We start from the raw sequence: 23,785 nt of genomic DNA on the forward strand, positions 1-23,785 counted from the left end.
TTGAGAAGAAAACACAGGAGAAAATCTTTAGGATCTGTGCCTAGGCAAGGAGTTCTTACATTTGACACTAAAAGCTCAATCCTTGGAAATAAAAAATTATAAATTAGGCTTCATCGAAACTAAAAACTTTTGCTCTCTGAAAGCCATGTGAAGAGGATGAAAAGATGGGCTACAAACTGGGGAATAATTATATGCAAACTTATCCAGACAAAGGACTTAGTATCCTAAAATTAAAAACTCAGTAAAAAACAAAACAATTAGAATGGACAAAAGACATGAACAAACAGTTTGTCAAAAAGGATATACAGATAGCAAGTAAGCACACGAAAAGTTCTTCAGTATTAGCCATCAGGAAAGAACTAAATTAAACTACAATGAGATATCACTACACATCTATCAGAATTGCTAAAATAAAATTAAAAAATAATGAAACCAAATGCTGGTGAGATGCAGAGAAACTGAATAACTCGTAGATTGTTGGTGGGAATGTAAAATGGTAGGGCACTCTGGAAAACAGTTTTGCAGTTTCTGGAAAACTAAACATGTAGTTACCCATATAATTCAGCAGTTGTACTCTTGGGCATTTATCTGAGAATAAAGAAAATTTTGTTCACTCAGAACCTGTATTCAAATGTATTAGCAGCTTTATTTGTAATGGTTCAAAACTGAAACAACCCCAGATATCCTTCAACGTGTGAATGATTAAACTGTGGAATATTTATACCATGGAATACTACCTAGGAAAAAACTAGTAATATACACAACAACCCAGATGAATTTCCAGATAAATTATGCTGTGTGAAAAAAGCCAATCCAAAAAGGTCACATCACATTATGAATTAGCTTATATAAGTATTCTTGAAATGATAAAATTCATGACATAAAACAGATTATGGTTTTCAGGGTTAAGGGATAGGGAGGAGAGGAGAGGAAAAGCAAGGGGCAAGGAAAGAGGTGGCTGTGGCTATGAAGAGTAGCACCAAAGGATCCCTGTGGCGGAATTGTTATGTATCATGATTGGTCACATGAAGGTACAGAGATGATAATGTTGCTTAGAACTAATCACATGCACGTGAGTGCACGTAAAATAACATTGACAGATAAATGTTAAATGTTAAATTCCTGATTGGGATATTGTACTGTAGTTTTCAAGATGTTTTTCTTGGGGAACACTAGATGAAGAGTATGTTGAAAAATAAAATTTAACTGAGTGAATTTGAAGATCTGATTGGGTTTATTCATTGAAGCATGAATCAGGCAGCATCTCATCTACAAATAGAAAGGATCTCCAAAGAGCTGTATAAATGAAAGGTTTTTATCCGCAGAAGAGGACAGAAAGAGAAAGTTTTCTAACAAAAGATTGTGTCAGTCAAGATCACCTTCCTTTGGGGGAAGGGCATGCAGATGACTTCATTAGTACTGATCAAGTCATTTCAGAATGATTGGTTAAATGTCACATTCCTGGGAAAGGCTGAAACTGCAATTAGGTTAGATACTAAGTCTTGGTTTGCTGGCTTGAGGCTTAGCACAGGTGACTCCATTTTAGATCTTTTGTCTCTGTTGTTTCTTACAACTGTACGTGAGTCTACAGTTATCTTGAAATAGAAAAGTTAAAAAAAAATAAAGCATATATAAATTATATCAATACAAAACAAAAACCTAAACTGAGAAATGGAAGAATGGGAGAAAGATAAAGATCAAAATATCTGGTCAGAAATATTGCTTCTGAATGTATTAGTTTGAATAATACAAAATTGCCTATATTACACAACTTACTAAAATGGCAATTTCACGTCTCAAACTAAAAAAATTAAGTTTTGTTAGGAAATTGGCCATCTGTGGAAGAAAGGATGAGTAAGTGATACTTTATGTGGTTATTTGTAATGGAAGTATCACCATTCCATAATTTTATATTAGAGGGATAGTAAAAGTTCGTTTTTCATATTCCTGAGAATAGTTTGGAGATTTTTTTTCTTTGAAAAGACATGATCTCTTCAAAACAAAGAGAAACTAACAAACACTTAAGATTCTACCATAATCTTGCCTAAGCCTATATATATTTGTGGAAGGTCTTAGAAGAGAAAAAGATCCAGGTTTATTGAAGTAATTGATATGGTACTTGATATATCAACAGTAAATTAAAATAGCATATTTTGAAACTCCAAATTCAAAAATATTTCTGGTAATCTTTCTGTATTTGTCTGCCTCGTGATCACTGTGGGATGAGGTTTCAAGGGCAACAGAGAAAAATAGCTGAAGTGTATTGCCTATGCCTCTTACATTATGCAGAGCTATTTGTTCAGGGATGGCAATGACCACACTAACTCAGACACAGCACTATGAATGATTTTGGCAAGTGTGGCAGAGAAACCCTAGGAAGGACGGGAGGGGCAGGAGAGTTTTCCCTTCTTCCCTTTGAGGTTCTCTGGCTGGTCTAATAATTAAATTGGTATAAGACAGATTAACACTAGAATAACAGGAGTTTAATAACATGTATACTTCCTGTGTACATGGGAGGGACCAAGGAAAACTGAATAACTGCCCAAAATGGTTGAAGCCATCACCTTAAATACCATCTTCAGCTAAAGACAAAAGAAGGTGTTTGGGGTTGGGGTGTCAGTTATAGGAGCCTATTAGGAAAGGCACAATAAGCAAGGGTAAGGTTGTTATGCAGATTTAAGTATTTGGTTGTCTTCTCTTTTAATACAAGTTTCTAGAGATTTAAAGTCTCGCCCTTGTCTTGGCACATCAGGGAGATACTCTTCCAAATGGAGATTTCCACGTGTGCCTGGGTGACTCAGTCGGTTGAGTGTCCAACTCTTGATTTTGGTTCAGATCATGGTCCCAGGGTCATGGATTGAGTCCCTTGTCAGGTTCCATGCTGAGCATGGCCCCTGCTTAAGATTCCCACCTCCCCCCCCCCCCCCCCGCTGCTCTCTTTTGCTCATGTACTCTTTCTCTCAAAACAACAACAACAACAACAAAAAACAAACAAAAAAACAAATGGAGATTTCCCTTATACATGTATATGTGTCTTACAAAAGGCTAATTTCTGCTTGGTTCTTGGATTTCTTCCTGTGTTTGCAATTTCTTAAAAATAACAAATTTAAAATAATATGTGTTGGGGCATATTTTGTGTGGCAAATTTTGCTTCTTTGTGGTTGCTTTGAGAAGTCAGGAAAGTCTAGTGCATAAGTGGGTTATTGCTTTGGGTACCAAAGAAGATAGGTACATACAGCACCATATCTGTACATAGAACACAGTTAATAGATTTTCATTTGCCTTCACCCACCCATTCTTGTTACTGGACAAGGGTCTGTTGCCTGGTGCTCAGCAAGCCAAATATTGACCCCAGTTTTGTGGCAGAAAAAAAGAGTTTTATTATAAGGCATCAAGCAAGAAAGTGAGAGAAAATTTCTCAGTCTGCCTCCCCGAAGGGCTGCAGTTGGGTATATATAAGGATAAGGGGTCAAGATGTCACAGGGTATGTAGGTTGAATGGAATAAGCTGATTGGATAAAAGGAAAAAGGGAGGTGTTCTCTCTTCTGGGATTCATGTTCATTAAATAGCAGCATAAGAATGAGAGGTGTGGAGATCTCAGGGTATGTCATCACACAGATGTTACTTTTGTTCACTCTTGATGCCTTTTGTACAACCACAAGAATTCTTCCCGTTTTGCTCTGTTCTCAGCTAGTCTTACCAGTGGTTGGTTGGCTTCTGCAAACCGGCTCCTAAATCAATCAGGTTAACCAGAGTTTCCTTACAGTAGAATGGCCAAGCATTTGTTAACTCAACATGTCAGTTTCCGTCTTAAATCCTTCACAGCTCCTTTTACTTTCACACACAGCAAAAGAAGAAATACACTGTTAAAATCAAAACCACTTAGAGCTTTTCACTGATACGACTTATATAAACGAGTCCACAAATGCCTATAAATTACTTTTTGAAAGGGTGTAATACTTTATTATTAATTGCTTACATGCAACCCTTAGGTGGCTGACTACATAAGCATTCCAGGTACAAATAGTAACCTTAGTCCTTTGCCCGTATCACTTGATACGATTTTCATAATAGGGCCCTTGGGGAGCCCAGTTTACGTGTCAGTGGCTGGCCTCCCACCTTATACTTCTGTTCCAGAGAACAATTAGCAATTGCTGTGTTCAGTTCATACCATATTTCCTTGATGTAATTAATGCCTTTTTTTCCCTGTTTTTATGATTATGGTATATACCTTCTTTTCTGAAATTTAAAATCTCCCCAAAGTTCTGTTTTATTTATTTAGATGAGGATCCATGAGGTAGTTGGTGAAAAAATAAAAATTTTAATTTATTATATGCCATCTCAGTCCAAAAAGAATTTGAAGTGGCTAATAGAGTGAATATATATACTTAAAAATAGAATATCATTTCCCTCTCTCTTTTTTCCCTCCCATATGTTCATCTGTTTTGTTTCTTAAATTCCACATATGACTGAAATCATATATTTGTCTTTCTCTGACTGACTTATTTCGCTTAGCATAATACATTCTAGCTCAATCCATGTTGTTTCAAATGGCAAGATTTCATTTTTTTGATGGCTGAGTAATATTTCATTCTATATATATACACCACTTCTTCCTTATCCATTCATCAGTCAATGGACATTTGGGCTCTTTCCATAATTTAGTATTGTCGATAATGCAGCTATAAACATTGGGTGCATGTACCCCTTCGAATCTGTATTTTTGTACCCTTTGAGTAAAAACCATGAGAGAATCTTAAAGGTAGGGAACAAATTGAGAGTTGATGGAGGGAGGTGGGTGGGGATGGGCTGGATGGGTGATGGATACTGATGAGAGCACTTGTAATGAGCACTGGGTGTTGTATGTAAGTGATGACCCACTGAATTCAACTCCTGAAACCAATATTGCACTGTATGTTAGCTAACTAGAATTTAAATAAAAATTTGAAAAAAAAATAGAACATTATGACCAAAGATGAGTTGAAAGACAGATTTTATTCTATATATACACTAACATACAAACATTGTTGGTGTATATATTTGTGTTTCTTTTACAGAAGATAAAATTAACTTGTTAAAAATTTTCAAATGATCTGAAATTATATTTTTAAACAGATACTATCTTCGTTTACTGATAAAGAACTCTTGGCATATGCAAAAGCTGGAGCAGTAGCTGAAGAGGTCTTAGCAGCTATTAGAACTGTGATTGCCTTTGGAGGACAAAAGAAAGAACTTGAAAGGTTTGAGTCTCTTTTTTTAAGTTGCTAGAAATGTTAAGTTCTCTGTCATCTGATATGCCCTTCAGGTTGACAGTGTTGAGTATAAGGGTGTGTATGTGTGTGTATATATTTTTTAATAGCTTCCTTGATGTCATACAGCATAGCTAATATTCTGGAAAAGTTGTAATTTTAGTTGTATTCCTCTTATATCTGCTAATTCAAAACATTTTCTAAAATGTCTTAGGTGGGTAGTGACAATGAAATGGTTTCTTAAGGCTAACATATTTTATATATGATGATAATTTTCCCCATCAAGTTAATACTTGGTTCTCTAAGACTAAATGAGTATTTTGTGTAAGATCTAGGGAGACATTTTAATCTGTGGTTCATTTCCCCTCTTGCCCAGGCACCTAATCAGTTATGTGATGCTTTTGGAAGATAAAAATATAATTAAAAAGCACCTTTGTACAAAAGGTCAAAATCTTTATTATATGTTGTTTAGTATATTCTTGCAACTGTCCCTTTTTATTAGATTTATGAGAATGTAGATAGTAATTTATTGCAGTGTATAATATTCATCAGATCCATTGATTTCTAAACAGTGACAGACTTTATTTAAAATTGAATATATGTTCTACTCTTCTGATATTAGAGCATTTTAATGTTATGAACATATGTATATTTGGAAGTTAGGAATAGTGAACTATAGTGTTTGGAACATTATACATTGTTGGTAAAGCCATAAGAAAAACAAGGGAATTTTTATAAGTCAGAATAATAGTTCCCTCTGGGGGAGATGAGACATGGTTAATTAGATTAAGACTCATAGCAAGGGGCTTCTGTGGTTCTGGTGTGTTCTGTTTCTTGACCTCAGTTGTGTGCTGACATGGGTGTTCATGGCATAATTATTCTTTATAGTGTACCTATGTGTTTTTAGTATACTTGTGTTCATAATATATATTTCCTACCCACAAAGATGCCCTCTGAGACTAGGTACCTACCATTGTTCAAAGGAAAGCAGTACTGTATTCTCTCTCAATTTCTGGTAAGGTTTTTGCTTTTGCCTTAAAGTATGTCTGACTAGTAAAATGAGAAGTCTTGCCTAATGGTCAAGCAAGCATCCAGTCAAATACAGCTTTCCTCTTTTGGAGCTTAAATTTTATCAAGGGGAGGGGAAAGGTGCAGATGATCACAAATAAACAAAATATCTAATATACCAGTTGGGTAAATATTATTTGGGGATATAAAATACTCTGTTAGAGTCATAGGGCATACTATTTAAAAGATGATTCAGAAAACTCTTTTCTGAATAGTTAATGTTTGAGCAAACACAGAGGGAAGTTTTGAGCTCAGATTCTTTTCCAGTTTTTCTCAGTGGAAAGGTAGACCAGAGAAAGAATATGTCCACCAACATAGGGAAACAAATACAGCTTTTCTCCTTCTGCCCAGTTTCTGAGCTGGGGGAAAGCATCTCCCCATAGAAATCAAAACCTCAAGACTCACTCTCCGGTGCCCTTAGGATCTGAATGTACAAAATTCTGTGAGCTAAGGAGTGCTGTCTCCCCGAAACTGAGTATTTCACATTGAAAACAAATCCTAGTTCCATGATACCACTAGGGTATCTGGTAGAAGAAATGAAAAACTGCTGAAGATTAACAAATGAAGCATCCAAATTAAGAAGTTAGAAAAAGAACAACAAAGTAAAGGAAGTATAAGAAATAATAAACAGCAAAAAACAATTGAATAGAAAATAAATGTAAAAAAGCAGAGGCTTGACAAATCCATAAACTAATTCTTTGAAAAGACTAGTTAATAACCAAGTATTTTGCAAGTTTAATCAGGAATAAAAAAAGTAATAAAAAATTGCTACAGATAAAAATACATTTTATTTTTAAAAAGTACAGCTTCATGGCTCAAGAACAGACACTCAGATCAGTGGAATAGAATAGAGAACCCAGAAATGGACCCACAAACGTATGGGCAACTAATCTTTGACAAAGCAGGAAAGAATATCCAATGGAATAAAGACAGTCTCTTCAGCAAGTGCTGCTGGGAAAACTGGACAGCGACATGCAGAATGAACCTGGACCACTTTCTTACACCATACACAAAAATAAACTCAAAGTGGATGAAAGACCTCAATGTAAGACAGGAAGCCATCAAAATCCTCGAGGAGAGGATCGGGAGGGAAGATGGCGGCGTAGGAGGACGCTGGGCTCACCGCGCGTCCTGCTGATCACTTAGATTCCACCTACACCTGCCTATTAACCCAGAAAACCGCCAGAGGATTAGCAGAACGGAGTCGCCGAGCCAAGCGCAGACGAGAGGCCCACGGAAGAGGGTAGGAAGGGCGGCGAGGCGGTGCGCGCTCCACGGACCGGCGGGAGGGAGCCGGGGCGGAGGGGCGGCTCGCCGGCCAAGCAGAGCCCCCGAGTCTGGCTTGCAAAAAGCGGAGGGGCCTGACGGACTGTGTTCCGACAGCAAGCGCGATTTAGCGTCTGGGAGGTCATAAATTAACAGCTCTGCTCAGAAAGCGGGAAGGCTGGAGGACAAAGGGAAGGAGAGCTGCTGAGCCCCCTGACGACAGAGCTCAGTTTGGTGGGGAACAAAGGCGCTCGCCAGCGCCATCTCCCCCGCCCATCCCCCAGCCAAAATCCCAAAGAGAACCAGTTCCTGCCAGGGAACTTGCTCGCTCCGCGCAAACACCCAACTCTGCGCTTCTGCGGAGCCAAACCTCCTGCAGCGGATCTGACTCCCTCCTGCTGTCACAGGGCCCCTCCTGAAGTGGATCACCTAAGGAGAAGCAAGCTAAGCCTGCCCCTCCTGCCCCTGTGCACCTTGCCTACCCACCCCAGCTAAGACGCCAGATCCCCAGCATCACAAGCCTGGCAGTGTGCAAGTAGCCCAGACAGGCCACCCCACCCCACAGTGAATCCCGCCCCTAGGAGAGGGGAAGAGAAGGCACACACCAGTCTGACTGTGGACACAGCGGTGGGCTGGGGGCAGACATCAGGTCTGACTGCGGCTCCGCCCACAAACTCCAGTTATACACCACAGCACAGGGGAAGTGCCCTGCAGGTCCTCACAACGCCAGGGACTATCCAAAATGACCAAGCAGAAGAATTCCCCTCAGAAGAATCTCCAGGAAATAACAACAGCTAATGAGCTGATCAAAAAGGATTTAAATAATATAACAGAAAGTGAATTTAGAATAATAGTCATAAAATTAATCGCTGGGCTTGAAAACAGTATAGCTGACAGCAGAGAATCTCTTGCTACAGAGATCAAGGGACTAAGGAACAGTCACGAGGAGCTGAAAAACGCTTTAAACGAAATGCATAACAAAATGGAAACCACCACGGCTCGGATTGAAGAGGCAGAGGAGAGAATAGGTGGACTAGAAGATAAAGTTATGGAAAAAGAGGAAGCTGAGAAAAAGAGAGATAAAAAAATCCAGGAGTATGAGGGGAAAATTAGAGAACTAAGTGATACACTAAAAAGAAATAATATACACATCATTGGTATCCCAGAGGAGGAAGAGAGAGGGAAAGGTGCTGAAGGGGTACTTGAAGAAATAATAGCTGAGAACTTCCCTGAACTGGGGAAGGAAAAAGGCATTGAAATCCAAGAGGCACAGAGAACTCCCTTCAGACGTAACTTGAATCGATCTTCTGCACGACATATCATAGTGAAACTGGCAAAATACAAAGATAAAGAGAAAATTCTGAAAGCAGCAAGGGGTAAACGTGCCCTCACATATAAAGGGAGACCTATAAGACTCGTGACTGATCTCTCTTTTGAAACTTGGCAGGCCAGAAAGAATTGGCACGAGATTTTCAGGGCGCTAGACAGAAAAAATATGCAGCCGAGAATCCTTTATCCAGCAAGTCTGTCATTTAGAATAGAAGGAGAGATAAAGGTCTTCCCAAACAAACAAAAACTGAAGGAATTTGTCACCACTAAACCTGCCCTACAAGAGATCCTAAGGGGGACCCTGTGAGACAAAGTACCAGAGACATCACTACAAGCATAAAACATACAGACATCACAATGACTCTAAACCCATATCTTTCTATAATAACACTGAATGTAAATGGATTAAATGCGCCAACCAAAAGACATAGGGTATCAGAATGGATAAAAAAACAAGACCCATCTATTTGCTGTCTACAAGAGACTCATTTTAGACCTGAGGACACCTTTAGATTGAGAGTGAGGGGATGGAGAACTATTTATCATGCGACTGGAAGCCAAAAGAAAGCTGGAGTAGCCATACTTCTATCAGACAAACTAGACTTTAAATTAAAGGCTGTAACAAGAGATGAAGAAGGACATTATATAATAGTGACAGGGTCTATCCATCAGGAAGAGCTAACAATTATAAATGTCTATGCGCCGAATACCGGAGCGCCCAAATATATAAAACAATTACTCATAAACATAAGCAACCTTATTGATAAGAATGTGGTAATTGCAGGGGACTTTAACACCCCACTTACAGAAATGGATAGATCATCTAGACACACGGTCAATAAAGAAACAAGGGCCCTGAATGAGACATTGGATCAGATGGACTTGACAGATATATTTAGAACTCTGCATCCCAAAGCAACAGAATATACTTTCTTCTCGAGTGCACATGGAACATTCTCCAAGATAGATCATATACTGGGTCACAAAACAGCCCTTCATAAGTTTACAAGAATTGAAATCATACCATGCATACTTTCAGACCACAATGCTATGAAGCTTGAAATCAACCACAGAAAAAAGTCTGGAAAACCTCCAAAAGCATGGAGGTTAAAGAACACCCTACTAACGAATGAGTGGGCCAACCAGGCAATTAGAGAAGAAATTAAAAAATATATGGAAACAAACGAAAATGAAAATACAACAATCCAAACGCTTTGGGACGCAGCGAAGGCAGTCCTGAGAGGAAAATACATTGCCATCCAGGCCTATCTCAAGAAACAAGAAAAATCCCAAATACAAAATCTAACAGCACACCTAAAGGAAATAGAAGCAGAACAGCAAAGGCAGCCTAAACCCAGCAGAAGAAGAGAAATAATAAAGATCAGAGCAGAAATAAACAATATAGAATCTAAAAAAACTGTAGAGCAGATCAACGAAACCAAGAGTTGGTTTTTTGAAAAAATAAACAAAATTGACAAACCTCTAGCCAGGCTTCTCAAAAAGAAAAGGGAGATGACCCAAATAGATAAAATCATGCATGAAAATGGAATTATTACAACCAATCCCTCAGAGATACAAACAATTATCAGGGAATACTATGAAAAATTATATGCCAACAAATTGGACAACCTGGAAGAAATGGACAAATTCCTGAACACCCACACTCTTCCAAAACTCAATCAGGAGGAAATAGAAAGCTTGAACAGACCCATCACCAGCGAAGAAATTGAATCGGTTATCAAAAATCTCCCAACAAATAAGAGTCCAGGACCAGATGGCTTCCCAGGGGAGTTCTACCAGACGTTTAAAGCAGAGATAATACCTATCCTTCTCAAGCTATTCCACGAAATAGAAAGGGAAGGAAAACTTCCAGACTCATTCTATGAAGCCAGTATTACTTTGATTCCTAAACCAGACAGAGACCCAGTAAAAAAAGAGAACTACAGGCCAATATCCCTGATGAATATGGATGCAAAAATTCTCAATAAGATACTAGCAAATCGAATTCAATGGCATATAAAAAGAATTATTCACCATGATCAAGTGGGATTCATTCCTGGGATGCAGGGCTGGTTCAACATTCGCAAATCAATCAACGTGATATATCACATTAACAAAAAAAAAGAGAAGAACCATATGATCCTGTCAATCGATGCAGAAAAGGCCTTTGACAAAATCCAGCACCCTTTCTTAATAAAAACTCTTGAGAAAGTCGGGATAGAAGGAACATACTTAAAGATCATAAAAGCCATTTATGAAAAGCCCACAGCTAACATCATCCTCAACGGGGAAAAACTGAGAGCTTTTTCCCTGAGATCAGGAACACGACAGGGATGCCCACTCTCACCGCTGTTGTTTAACATAGTGCTGCAAGTTCTAGCATCAGCAATCAGACAACAAAAGGAAATCAAAGGCGTCCAAATTGGCAAAGATGAGGTCAAGCTTTCGCTTTTTGCAGATGACATGATATTATACATGGAAAATCCGATAGACTCCACCAAAAGTCTGCTAGAACTGATACATGAATTCAGCAAAGTTGCAGGATACAAAATCAATGTACAGAAATCAGTTGCATTCTTATACACTAACAATGAAGCAACAGAAAGACAAGTAAAGAAACGGATCCCATTCACAATTGCACCAAGAAGCATAAAATACCTGGGAATAAATCTAACCAAAGATGTAAAGGATCTGTATGCTGAAAACTATAGAAAGCTTATGAAGGTAATTGAAGAAGATTTAAAGAAATGGAAAGACATTCCCTGCTCATGGATTGGAAGAATAAATATTGTCAAAATGTCAATACTACCCAAAGCTATCTACACATTCAATGCAATCCCAATCAAAATTGCACCAGCATTCTTCTCGAAACTAGAACAAGCAATCCTAAAATTCATATGGAACCACAAAAGGCCCCGAATAGCCAAAGTAATTTTGAAGAAGAAGACCAAAGCAGGAGGCATCACAATCCCAGACTTTAGCCTCTACTACAAAGCTGTCATCATCAAGACTGCATGGTATTGGCACAAAAACAGACACATAGACCAATGGAATAGAATAGAAACCCCAGAACTAGACCCACAAACGTATGGCCAACTCATCTTTGACAAAGCAGGAAAGAACATCCAATGGAAAAAAGACAGTCTCTTTAACAAATGGTGCTGGGAGAACTGGACAGCAACATGCAGAAGGTTGAAACTAGACCACTTTCTCACACCATTCACAAAAATAAACTCAAAATGGATAAAGGACCTGAATGTGAGACAGGAAACCATCAAAACCTTAGAGGAGAAAGCAGGAAAAGACCTCTCTGACCTCAGCCGTAGCAATCTCTTACTCGACACATCCCCAAAGGCAAGGGAATTGAAAGCAAAAGTGAATTACTGGGACCTTATGAAGATAAAAAGCTTCTGCACAGCAAAGGAAACAACCAACAAAACTAAAAGGCAACCAACGGAATGGGAAAAGATATTTGCAAATGACATATCGGACAAAGGGCTAGTATCCAAAATCTATAAAGAGCTCACCCAACTCCACACCCGAAAAGCAAATAACCCAGTGAAGAAATGGGCAGAAAACATGAATAGACACTTCTCTAAAGAAGACATCCGGATGACCAACAGGCACATGAAAAGATGTTCAGCGTCGCTCCTTATCAGGGAAATACAAATCAAAACCACACTCAGGTATCACCTCACGCCAGTCAGAGTGGCCAAAATGAACAAATCAGGAGACTATAGATGCTGGAGAGGATGTGGAGAAACGGGAACCCTCTTGCACTGTTGGTGGGAATGCAAATTGGTGCAGCCGCTCTGGAAAGCAGTGTGGAGGTTCCTCAGAAAATTAAAAATAGACCTACCCTATGACCCAGCAATAGCACTGCTAGGAATTTATCCAAGGGACACAGGAGTACTGATGCATAGGGGCACTTGTACCCCAATGTTCATAGCAGCACTCTCAACAATAGCCAAATTATGGAAAGAACCTAAATGTCCATCAACTGATGAATGGATAAAGAAATTGTGGTTTATATACACAGTGGAATACTACGTGGCAATGAGAAAAAATGAAATATGGCCTTTTGTAGCAACGTGGATGGAACTGGAGAGTGTGATGCTAAGTGAAATAAGCCATACAGAGAAAGACAGATACCATATGGTTTCACTCTTATGTGGATCCTGAGAAACTTAACAAGTACCCATGGGGGAGGGGAAGGAAAGAAAAAAAAAAAAGAGGTTAGAGTGGGAGAGAGCCAAAGCATAAGAGACTGTTGAGAACTGAGAACAAACTAAGGGTTGATGGGGGGTGGGAGGGAGGAGAGGGTGGGTGATGGGTATTGAGGAGGGCACCTTTTGGGATGAGCACTGGGTGTTGTATGGAAACCAATTTGACAATAAATTTCATATATTAAAAAAAAAAGATAATCAAAAAAATAAAGAAATAAAGATGCATGATCAATAAAAAAAAAAAAATCCTCGAGGAGAAAGCAGGCAAAAACCTCTTTGATCTTGCCCGCAGCAATTTCTTACTCAACATGTCTCTGGAGCCAAGGGAAACAAAAGCAAAAGTGAACTACAGGGACCTCCTCAAAATAAAAAGCTTCTGCAAGGCGAAGGAAACAGTCAGCAAAACTAAAAGGCAACCGACAGAATGGGAGAAGATATTTGTAAATGACATATCAGATAAAGGGTTAGTGTCCAAAATCTAAAAAGAACTTATCAGGGGCGCCTGGGTGGCGCATTCGGTTAAGCGTCTGACTTCAGCCAGGTCACGATCTCGCGGTCCGTGAGTTCGAGCCCCGCATCAGGCTCTGGGCTGATGGCTCAGAGCCTAGAGCCTGTTTCCGATTCTGTGTCTCCCTCTCTCTGCTCCTCCCCCGTTCATGCTCTGTCTCTCTCTGTCCCAAAAATAAATAAACGTTGAAAAAAAAAATTTAAAAAGAACTTATCAAACTCAACACCCAAAAAACAAATAATCCAGTGAAGAAATGGGCAAAAGACATGAATAGACACTTCTCTAAAGAAGACATCCAGATGGCCAACCGACACATGCAAAAATGCTCCAACTCACTCATCATCAGGGAAATACAAATCAAAACCACAATGAGATACCACCTGACACCTGTCAGAATGGCTAACATTAACAACTCAGGCAACAACAGATGTTGGCGAGGATGCAGAGGAAGAGGATCTCTTTTGCATTGTTGGTGGGAATGCAAGCTGGTGCAGCCACTCTGGAAAACACTATGGAGGTTTCTCAAAAAACTAAAAATGGAACTACCCTACGACCCAGCAATTACACTACTAGGCACTTATCCAAGGGATACAGGTGTGCTGTTTCGAAGGGACACATGCACCCCCATGTTTATAGCAGCACTATCAACAACAGCCAAAGTATGGAAAGAGCCCAAATGTCCATCGATGGATGAATGGATAAAGAAAATGTGGTGTATATATATACATACACGATGAAGTATTACTCGGCAATCAAAAAGAGTGAAACCTTGCCATTTGCAACTACGTGGATGGAACTGGAGCGTATTATGCTAAGTGAAATTAATCAGAGAAAGACAAAAATTATATGACTTCACTCATATGAGGACTTTAAGACACAGAACAGATGAACATAAGGGAAGCAAGAATAATATAAAAACAGGGAGGGGGACAAAACAAAAGAGACTCATAAATATGGAGAACAAACAGGGTTGCTGGAGGGGTTGTGGGGGGGGATGGGTTAAATGGGTAAGGGGCAATAAGGAATCTACTGAAATCATTGCTTCACTATATACTAACTAATTTGGATGTCAATTTTTAAAAATAAAAAATAAAGTTAAAAGTATAGCTTCATACTAATAAATTATAAAACCCTAATGAAGTAGACAATATCCTAGAAAAATATAGGCTAAAACTCTCACTTGAGAGGACGAAAACTTGAGTAGGCCAACAATCATTAAAGGAATTGAATCCAAAGTTTAAAATCTCTACTCCTGCCCTTATATACACACATAAACAAGCAAAACCCACAGAGTCCAGATAATTTCACAGAAAGGTTTTACTAAAACTTCATGAATGAGATAACTCTATCTCATAGAAATTGTTTCAGAGAATGAAAGAAATATATATAGCAAGTTGTGAGTTCATCTTATGAGGCTAGTGTAACTTTGATGCCAGAATAAGACAGATACATGGGAAAGGAAAATTAACAAAGCAGTTTAACCTAAAACATAGATGCAGAAGGTGTAGATAAATTATTAGCTAAACAAATCCATGTAAAAAATATCATCAGATTAAAGAAATCTTGAACTTACTGGCTTTATCCCATGAATGCAAAGATGGTTAACATTAGGAAATCTATTAATATAATTAGTCATATTAACAGATTGAAAGGAAGAAGCATTTTGTATTAACAGATGGTGAAAAAGAATTAATTATGTATTATTCATGACAAAAACTCATAAGACCAGGAGCAATAATTGATTTTCTTGATTCAATAAAAAGTATATACCAGAGATGTATAGGAAGCATCATACTTAATGGTACAATGTGAAAAGCATTCCTTAAAATGATGAATGAAACAAGTATGTCTGCTAGCATCATTTCTGTTTAGTGTTGAACTGGTTCTAGATAAGACCAAAGAAACAAATAAGAGTAAGAATAATAAAAAGAAAAGAAAAAAAAAAGAAATAAAAGTTATAAGGATTGAAAACAAGAAGCAAAACTGTCATTATTCACAGATGGTATGATTGTATGCACAAAAATTCCAGTAGCCTCTGCAGACTAATAATATTCAGTGAGATCTCTGGGTACCTGATCACAATTCAGAGAAAATTGCTGTGAAGCAACAATGAATGATTAGAAAACATATAAAATGTCATTAATTCTAAGATGTACATTTTTCTCTCACAGTTCTGAAACTGAGATAAATCTTATAATCAATGCCATCTTATAGTTGTTGTGGGTCTGGATTGAAGTCAGTTCTTGCAGGATTTGTGTTTGCTTCTGCCATTCACTGGGGACACTATTAACCTGAGACCACCTTACATTAAATTATATGTCTAGGAGTTTTTGAACCACACTGGCAGTGTGAATTTATAGTTCAGACCTGCATGAGTAATTGCCTGTGGTTCCGATTCTCAGGGAGTTGTTTTTCCTCCCTTTACCTGATGCCAGGGTTGAGACATGCAAGTTCCCTTGCTGTCACTTTCCCTGGGGCATGTGCTTACTATACTGAGGCTGTAGCCCTTTGACTCCCAGCTGTATATGGAGTGTCCTATTTTTTTTATTAATTTTTTTAATGTTTGTTTATCTTAAAGAAAAACAGAGTGCGGACGGGGTACGAGCAGAAAGAGAGGGAGACACAGAATCCGAAGCAGGCTCCAAGCTCTGAGCTGTCAGTGTAGAGCCCGACACGGGGCTTGAACTCACGACCCATGAGATCATGGCCTGAGCCAAAGTCAGTTGCTTTGATTGACTGAGCCACCCTGGTGCCCCTGAAGTATGCTATTAGACTCCTTAATGCTACATAAAATAACAGAATAACACTAACTTCTTACAATTAATGACATCCTAAATTTGATGAATACGATAATTTTTAAAAAAGTATTATTAGAAATAAAAATTATAATTATGTATGGGATGTAAATAACATTGGTAAAGAGAGAAAGGACATCATGCGAGTCAAGTCCAATCTTCAGAACTTAGATAAATCTGATTATTTTAGTTCGGTAAAAGTTTAAATAAATTGAGGTGTTTGTTGTTGTTTTTAGTTTAACTGTTTTCATTAATTAGGCACAGTAAGGTTTTTTTTTACCTAAAGAAGATGGGGATCAAATTTTTATAAGAATAAGCAAATGAGCGTACACAGCTGTTTTCAAAGATTCATTTTTTTGTGTGGCATCATTCATTCAGAAGACATTAGTTACTGGCATGTATCTTTGAAAGGACATTCTCTGCTGGCAAATTGGAAATTGGTTTTGCCTTTAAATAAAGAGTAGATTCAGGACTACAACATGCTGGCATAAGTTTCTTTCCAGGTTGGCCATTTCTTGAAAGTTCATTCATTCAATAGTTTTAGCCAGTATCTACCACATGCACTGCACTAGGCTCTAGGTTTTCAGTAGTGAATTGGAAACAGAAAACCTTGTCCCTCTTATGATCCTTAGTCCAAAGAGTAAGATGGAGAAGAAGGGAAGGAAAGAAAGAAAAGAAGGTAAAAAAGAAATCATTGATGAAATTAATTAAATTATCAACCTTTAAAAATTTTTTTTAACGTTTTATTTATTTTTGAGACACGGAGAGACAGAGCATGAACAGGGGAGGGTCAGAGAGAGGGAGACACAGAATCTGAAACAGGCTCCAGGCTCTGAGTTGTCAGCACAGAGCCCGACGCGGGGCTCGAACTCACGGACCGGACCGCGAGATCATGACCTGAGCCGAAGTTGGCCGCTTAACCGACTGAGCCACCCAGGTGCCCCAGACCTTTAAATTGTACTATGAAAGAATCAAGGAGTGTGCTGTAATAGCAAGGAGGGAAAATTTACTTTAAATATGGCAGTCAGGGAAGGCTGTGGCAGTCACGTCCTCTCTGAGGATATTTCATCTAGGCTGAGACTTGAGGGATGAGGAAAAGCCTGCCCTCGTGGGATTAGGGATAGAAGAGTCTTCCAGATTTCCTGAGGTGGCAGAGTTTGATGTATTCTAGAAAATACCACGAATGTGGCTTATATGCCTGGAGCTGTGTTGAGTGAGGGGAGATGGAAAGGCTTTTGAAGGAAGTGGCGGTTATGGTGAGGAGGTAGGATTTTACTCCAAGGGCTCAGGGTTTTAACAGAGGAATGAGTATCCACATAATATGTTAACATCATTTCTCTGTGTGTAATTGGTTTGGTGATTGGAGGAGAGCAGTTAAAGATTGGAAACAGGGACCAGCTGTGGTTGTAGCCCAGATGAAAAGGCTTATGGTGGCCTGAGGTAGACCGCAGGCAAGAGAGGGGAGAGAAGTACCTAGATTTCGGATATAATTTGGAAGTAGGATTGCTAAAATTATATTTAGACGAAATGTAACCAACCCTTCAGTTTTCTTTTTAGTTCTTTCCCTTCCTTTCTCTGCTTCTGCATTGACAGGTAATTAAGGTCTTAGTTTGACTTTCTCTCCCAATTAACAGGTGCAGGAGGAAGCTGGCTTTCTTGGAAAGGAAATTTAACGAGAGTTTAAAAAGAAATTCAACTCAGTAGTATAAGAATAGCTTTATTCTCCTAATTTTAAAATGATATTTTCTTCTCTTGTGTATGTCCTACCTGTTAGTATTTATTTCTCTTGCTTAACTAAAATTGTTTCTTGCTCTTGTAAGTGGCTGTTTATATCACTGATCTATATTTTCATAATATTTAAGAATTTTTTTCAAAATATCATTGTTTTTGTTGTGTATCTTTAATCCATTCTAGGAGTGTCACTTTAATTACCATCCTCATACTAATGCTTTTAATGAGTAGATTTTATTATCTGGTGTTATAGTGTGGTATTTTTATTAAAATGCTAATCAAAAAGCCTATGTAAAAGTAGTATTGTCGATTTCTCCTTCCTCCTTACCCTCTTCCTTTTTTCATTTTCTTTTCTGGTATCTAAATGATTTTCTTCCTTGTTGTTGCTTCTTCCCGTGAAAGTGTTTCCTCTGGCTGCATGGTACCACAACATGTCATTGAAATGATTTCTGCATTAGTCTCGGTAAGCAAGAACTGATGTAAAGGAAATAACAATAAAGGTGTGGGTCATGTGCATTAAAGTTCCTTGTTTGTAATCATGTATTGTCCATGCCTGGTAATGTCTTTTGTCTCAGGTCATCTCAAAAAGTGGGAAATAGATAGATAGATAGATAAACCATTGAAACACGTTACTCAAAAATAATGTTTTTGTTCAAAGATTATAAGTGGCAAGTTGGGTTTTTTGCAGAGAGAAACTCTAATAATTTACTATTTTATTACTCTAAAGTTCTGTTTAAGTTCCGTCTTTAGTAGACATAGAAGTCATGTAAATCACATTTGGCATGCTTTTAATTAGTACAGTAGCTAGTTAAAAAAAGTCATGAAGGCAAGAAAGAAGGCATGCTCTTACCGGAGCAAGACTTTACCTTGGCTGTACATTCCAACTAACAGAGTGAATCCTCCAAAGAAAATATAATACTACATAATATTTATGTAGTTATGCTTTTACAGATCAAAGACCTCAACATATGAATTCTGTATGGAAGTAAGTTCTTTCATTTCAGTAGCTATGAACTTTTTCCTCCTGCAAGGCAATGTTCTAAATTCCCAGGGAGATATGATTAAAAAGGATGAAGACAGATTTAAGACTCAATTATAATCTATCCTATTTTTGTAATAATTTTACCTTGACTCTATATTTACAGAGATTCTTAAGAAAAGAGACATGAAGATAAGCTAATGGAGCCCACATAAAAAAAAGAAGAATTTTCCTTAATGTTTCCTTAAACATTCAGAGATTTAAGGGATTTCCTTGTGGTGGGCACTTTCTAGCATTATATCTGCTTTTTATTATTTAATTTAAAAGACGTGCAGATTATGAAGGAAAAACATGTTTTCATAGCTTCTATTTTTGTCTTGACTATGAAATAATGCAAATTCTGGAAGTTTTGCTAAACATAATTTCCCTTATTTCACTATTGTTAAGGCCAGAAAGAACCTTTTGTAACACTTTCCCCCAAATTATTTAATCTCTGTAATCCTCAGTTTACTCTTTTACAAGAAGGGATTAATATAATACTAACATCATTGGGTCAACGTGTGGACAAAAGGAGAAAATACATGTAAAACACCTACCAACAGGGCTGGGCACATTCTAAGTACTTCATAACCATCATGTTATCTTGGCTCATTTCTTATGATTTATGAGTATTTGTGATAGATTTTGTTATTTCTCCCAGGTACAACAAAAACTTAGAAGAAGCTAAAAGAATTGGGATAAAGAAAGCTATCACAGCCAACATTTCTATCGGTATCGCTTTCCTGTTGATCTATGCATCATATGCCCTGGCATTCTGGTACGGGACCTCCTTGGTCCTCTCCCATGAATATTCTATTGGACAAGTACTCACTGTAAGTGATGTTTTGTTAAGAAGTGAATCTCTCATAAAAACTTCAGTGAAGTTGAGTGGTGTTGACTTGAATGATGTTGGAGAATAGATTTTGAAGAACTATTGAGTAATACAAAGAGTCATGTGCTACTAGATTAAAAGTAGAAAGGCAATTAGATGTATTGAGTAACCAGTGTTGTCTTTTTTGCAGATCCCTGGCGTAGTTTTTTCTTGCAGCCTAAATAATACTAACATTACTAACCTCTGTAGCATGAGCTTTCATTTGTTGAGATTATTTCTTTGTGTCAGGCTCAATGCTAAGCATTTCGATTTTACTTTCCGATTTACTCTTCACAGCAACAAATGGCAAAATACACAGTTTAACTATTTTTCAAATTCTTTTCAATGACAGCTAGTCCAACTTGCAAAATTATGGAAGTATTAATTGTTACCCGTCCTTAAAAAATACTCTGTTTAGAGGTTCTCTGCCTTACAGACCTTTGTACAAGCACAGAAAGCTTGCCATTTGATGTTACCCTCTTTTATTTAAAAATGGTGAAATGGTTCATAAACCAAGCTCAATCTGTATCTTGATCTAATAAAGCACATAGTTAGAAGAGTGACCCAGTTCCTTTTTCGTAGGCCAAGCACAGGTATATTGTTAGTACCCAGACCATATTTTGTTAAGTCCCTTAAAATACTTCAGGAACCAGATTTGTAATGTGGATATAATAATTGTCTCATCCAAAAGGTGCAAGGCTATTTAGTTAAGAATGGCTTTTACCAAAAGGCTTTTATTAGGATAGTAATGTTGTTGGTGAACCTAGGTTGCAATAAGAAATGTGTTCTACTTAATTGTAATGCCGATAAGCAGTTTAAAATCCTGTGTTCACTGATCCTAGATCTTCCTCACAACCTGGAAGTGTGCAGAATATGAGTAAGAACATGGGATTTGAAATCAGGCTGACTTGGTTCAAATTCCAGCTGTGCCACTTACTAGCTGTGTGGTTTGGGGTAGCCACCTAGACTTCAAGTTTATGCTACCTCTTTTGCCAGATGAAAATGTCAGGACTACTTTGCCATAACTTTTCAGTGTAGTTGTAAGTCCTAACATGAGAAAATGAATATAGAATCACTTAGCAAAACTCCTTCTGGGTAAATTATTGGGTAATATAATATCTGTGTGACTTAGAAAGAAATGAATAGTGATACTAGTTGCCTGTAACCCTGAAGAAAAACATTTTCATTTTGGCAAAATGAAAAATAGAAAACCTATTTATCAGACCTCAAAGAGAACACAGTCTGTTAGAAGGAAAGAAGACAACCCGATAAAGAATAATGCCCTAGATGTATGCTTTATCATTTACAAAATGTTTTCATATATACTGTTTCATTTGATACAACTCTGAGGTTGCCAGGTAAGGAAAACAGACAGAATCCTGCATACTTTTGCAAATTTGGACCTTGGTTTTCTAACACTCCTATTGATGTTTGTCTCCCCTCTACCCTGCTGATGATCTAAACCAAACTTCTTAGCCGTTAAATAAATATATACTAGAATTATTATTATATTTTGGTCCTGTGGAATTTATATCATTGTTTCACTGAGCAAGTAAGACTAATTCTGCATTATAAATCAAAAAAATATTTAGGGTCGCCTGGGTGACTCAGTCAGTTGAGCATCCGACTTCAGCTCAGGTCATGATCTCACACGATCTCTATACTGACAGCTCAGAGCCTGGAGCCTGCTTTAGTCTCTGTGTCTCCCTCTCTCTGCCCCTCCCCTGCTCACACCCTGTCTCCTCCTCTCAGTCTCTCTCTCTCTCTCTCTCTCTCTCTCTCTCTCTCTCTCAACAATAAATAAATAAATAAGTAAATAAATAAAAAGTTAAAAAAATTTTTTAAAGTATTTAAATTGTTAAAATGTTTTTAATACCCAGTATTCGTAAGTTGCCTTGCCATTTCAAAATTTAATTAGCTGAAAAAAATAAAAATAACATTTAATTAGCTATGTTAGAAGGAAGATGTATGGAAAAAAATGTAATAAACACTAAGTAACTTAATGATTTTCCTTCACATTCTTCAGGTTTTCTTTTCTGTATTAATTGGGGCTTTTAGTGTTGGACAGGCATCCCCAAGCATTGAAGCATTTGCAAATGCAAGAGGAGCGGCTTATGAAATCTTCAAGATAATTGATAATGTAAGTTTGGGCTAGCCATTGATACATCTCTCTAAATGTTTTTCTAATTAAAAGTCAACCTCTTTATCGCTTTATCCAACTCTCCACAAAAACCTTCTGAAATTTTATTCTGTTTAGAAACCAAGTATTGACAGCTATTCGAAGAACGGACACAAACCAGATAATATTAAGGGAAATCTGGAGTTCAAAAACGTTCACTTCAGTTACCCATCTCGAAAAGAAGTTAAGGTACAATGATAAATGATTCATGAGCGATTCCATCATGTATTGGATGAGGAGTCTCTGATACTTTCTTTTAGTGATTTTAAAGAAATGTATATTTAACCCTAGGTTTGACTTGAACTGTCAATTCATAGTCCCAATATCTGTGTATTGCCCTTAAGTTTATTTCTCATTCATTCTGTTAGATCTTGAAGGGCCTCAACCTGAAGGTTCAGAGTGGGCAGACAGTGGCCCTGGTTGGGAACAGTGGCTGTGGGAAAAGCACGACAGTGCAGCTGATGCAGAGGCTCTATGACCCCACAGATGGCATGGTGAGGTGACTCTTGCTGAACTAGATGCTGCAGCAATCAGCAGTTACCATTGCAAATTTCACATTAAAAATCTGCAATGCATGGAAATCACACTTACTTTTTATTTCAGGTCAGTATTGATGGACAGGACATTAGGACCATAAATGTGAGATATCTTCGGGAAATCATTGGTGTGGTGAGTCAGGAACCTGTGTTGTTTGCCACTACAATAGCTGAAAACATTTGCTATGGACGTGAAAATGTCACCATGGAGGAGATTGAGAAAGCTGTCAAGGAAGCCAATGCCTATGACTTTATCATGAAACTCCCTAATGTAAGTCTTCCTTGATCTTTGCCATGCTAGAGATTGAAAGAATAGAATGCTGGCTAATGCATAAGAAGTTAGGAATCTACTAAAAAAATAGATGATCCTTCTAAGAAGAAAGATGAAGATTCCTTCAGATTTTCAAGCTCTAGCACCATCAACTAGTAGTAGGCATATTTGTGAAAAATGGTGTTGGTTATTGCTAAATTTTAAGGAACTGGACTGTATTATCTGTGGGCCTTGGATTGTTTATGGGATTACTTCCCATCTTAAAATGTGACCTGAGATAGCTTGTTCTTTTGCTAACCACCTTTATCTTCTGTGTTGTAGAAATTTGATACCCTGGTTGGAGAGAGAGGGGCCCAGCTGAGTGGTGGACAGAAACAGAGAATCGCCATTGCTCGGGCCCTGGTTCGCAACCCCAGGATCCTCCTGCTGGATGAGGCCACATCAGCCTTGGACAGTGAAAGTGAAGCAGTGGTTCAGGTGGCCCTGGATAAGGTCTGTGAGCCTCAATTCACACCGACTTGATTCATGAGCATAATACTATTTTTAAAAAGGGACATTTCCGATGACTCCTAAAGTGATCTTTTAAGCTATCAAAATGAAGTCTTCAGTCCTATTTGTACCTATTCATTTAATTTCTATTTATCTCCTTTTTAAAGTAGAAATGAACAAATTTTGACTGAATGGTACTTGGGAATTTTTTAAATTAAACAATGAGAAATACAGATTCAAATGAAAATT

General features: G+C 37.9%; 1 protein-coding gene across 1 annotated transcript in view; it reads left to right on the forward strand.

Moving 5' to 3' along the window:
- The window catches only part of ABCB1 (ATP binding cassette subfamily B member 1), a 248,730-nt gene that overhangs the window by 171,028 nt on the left and 53,917 nt on the right, over positions 1 to 23,785 (forward strand). Inside the window, exons 8-14 of the mRNA XM_086696779.1 lie at positions 5,116 to 5,240; positions 19,852 to 20,023; positions 22,088 to 22,201; positions 22,319 to 22,429; positions 22,609 to 22,734; positions 22,844 to 23,047; positions 23,369 to 23,539. Of these exons, the coding sequence (XP_086552905.1) occupies positions 5,116 to 5,240; positions 19,852 to 20,023; positions 22,088 to 22,201; positions 22,319 to 22,429; positions 22,609 to 22,734; positions 22,844 to 23,047; positions 23,369 to 23,539 (1,023 nt within the window). The remainder of the gene's footprint in view (positions 1 to 5,115; positions 5,241 to 19,851; positions 20,024 to 22,087; positions 22,202 to 22,318; positions 22,430 to 22,608; positions 22,735 to 22,843; positions 23,048 to 23,368; positions 23,540 to 23,785) is intronic.

Source organism: Puma concolor, chromosome A2, assembly GCF_028749965.1.
Source record: "Puma concolor isolate L17-30 chromosome A2, mPumCon1.1.hap2, whole genome shotgun sequence".
Taxonomy (NCBI): domain Eukaryota; kingdom Metazoa; phylum Chordata; class Mammalia; order Carnivora; family Felidae; genus Puma; species Puma concolor.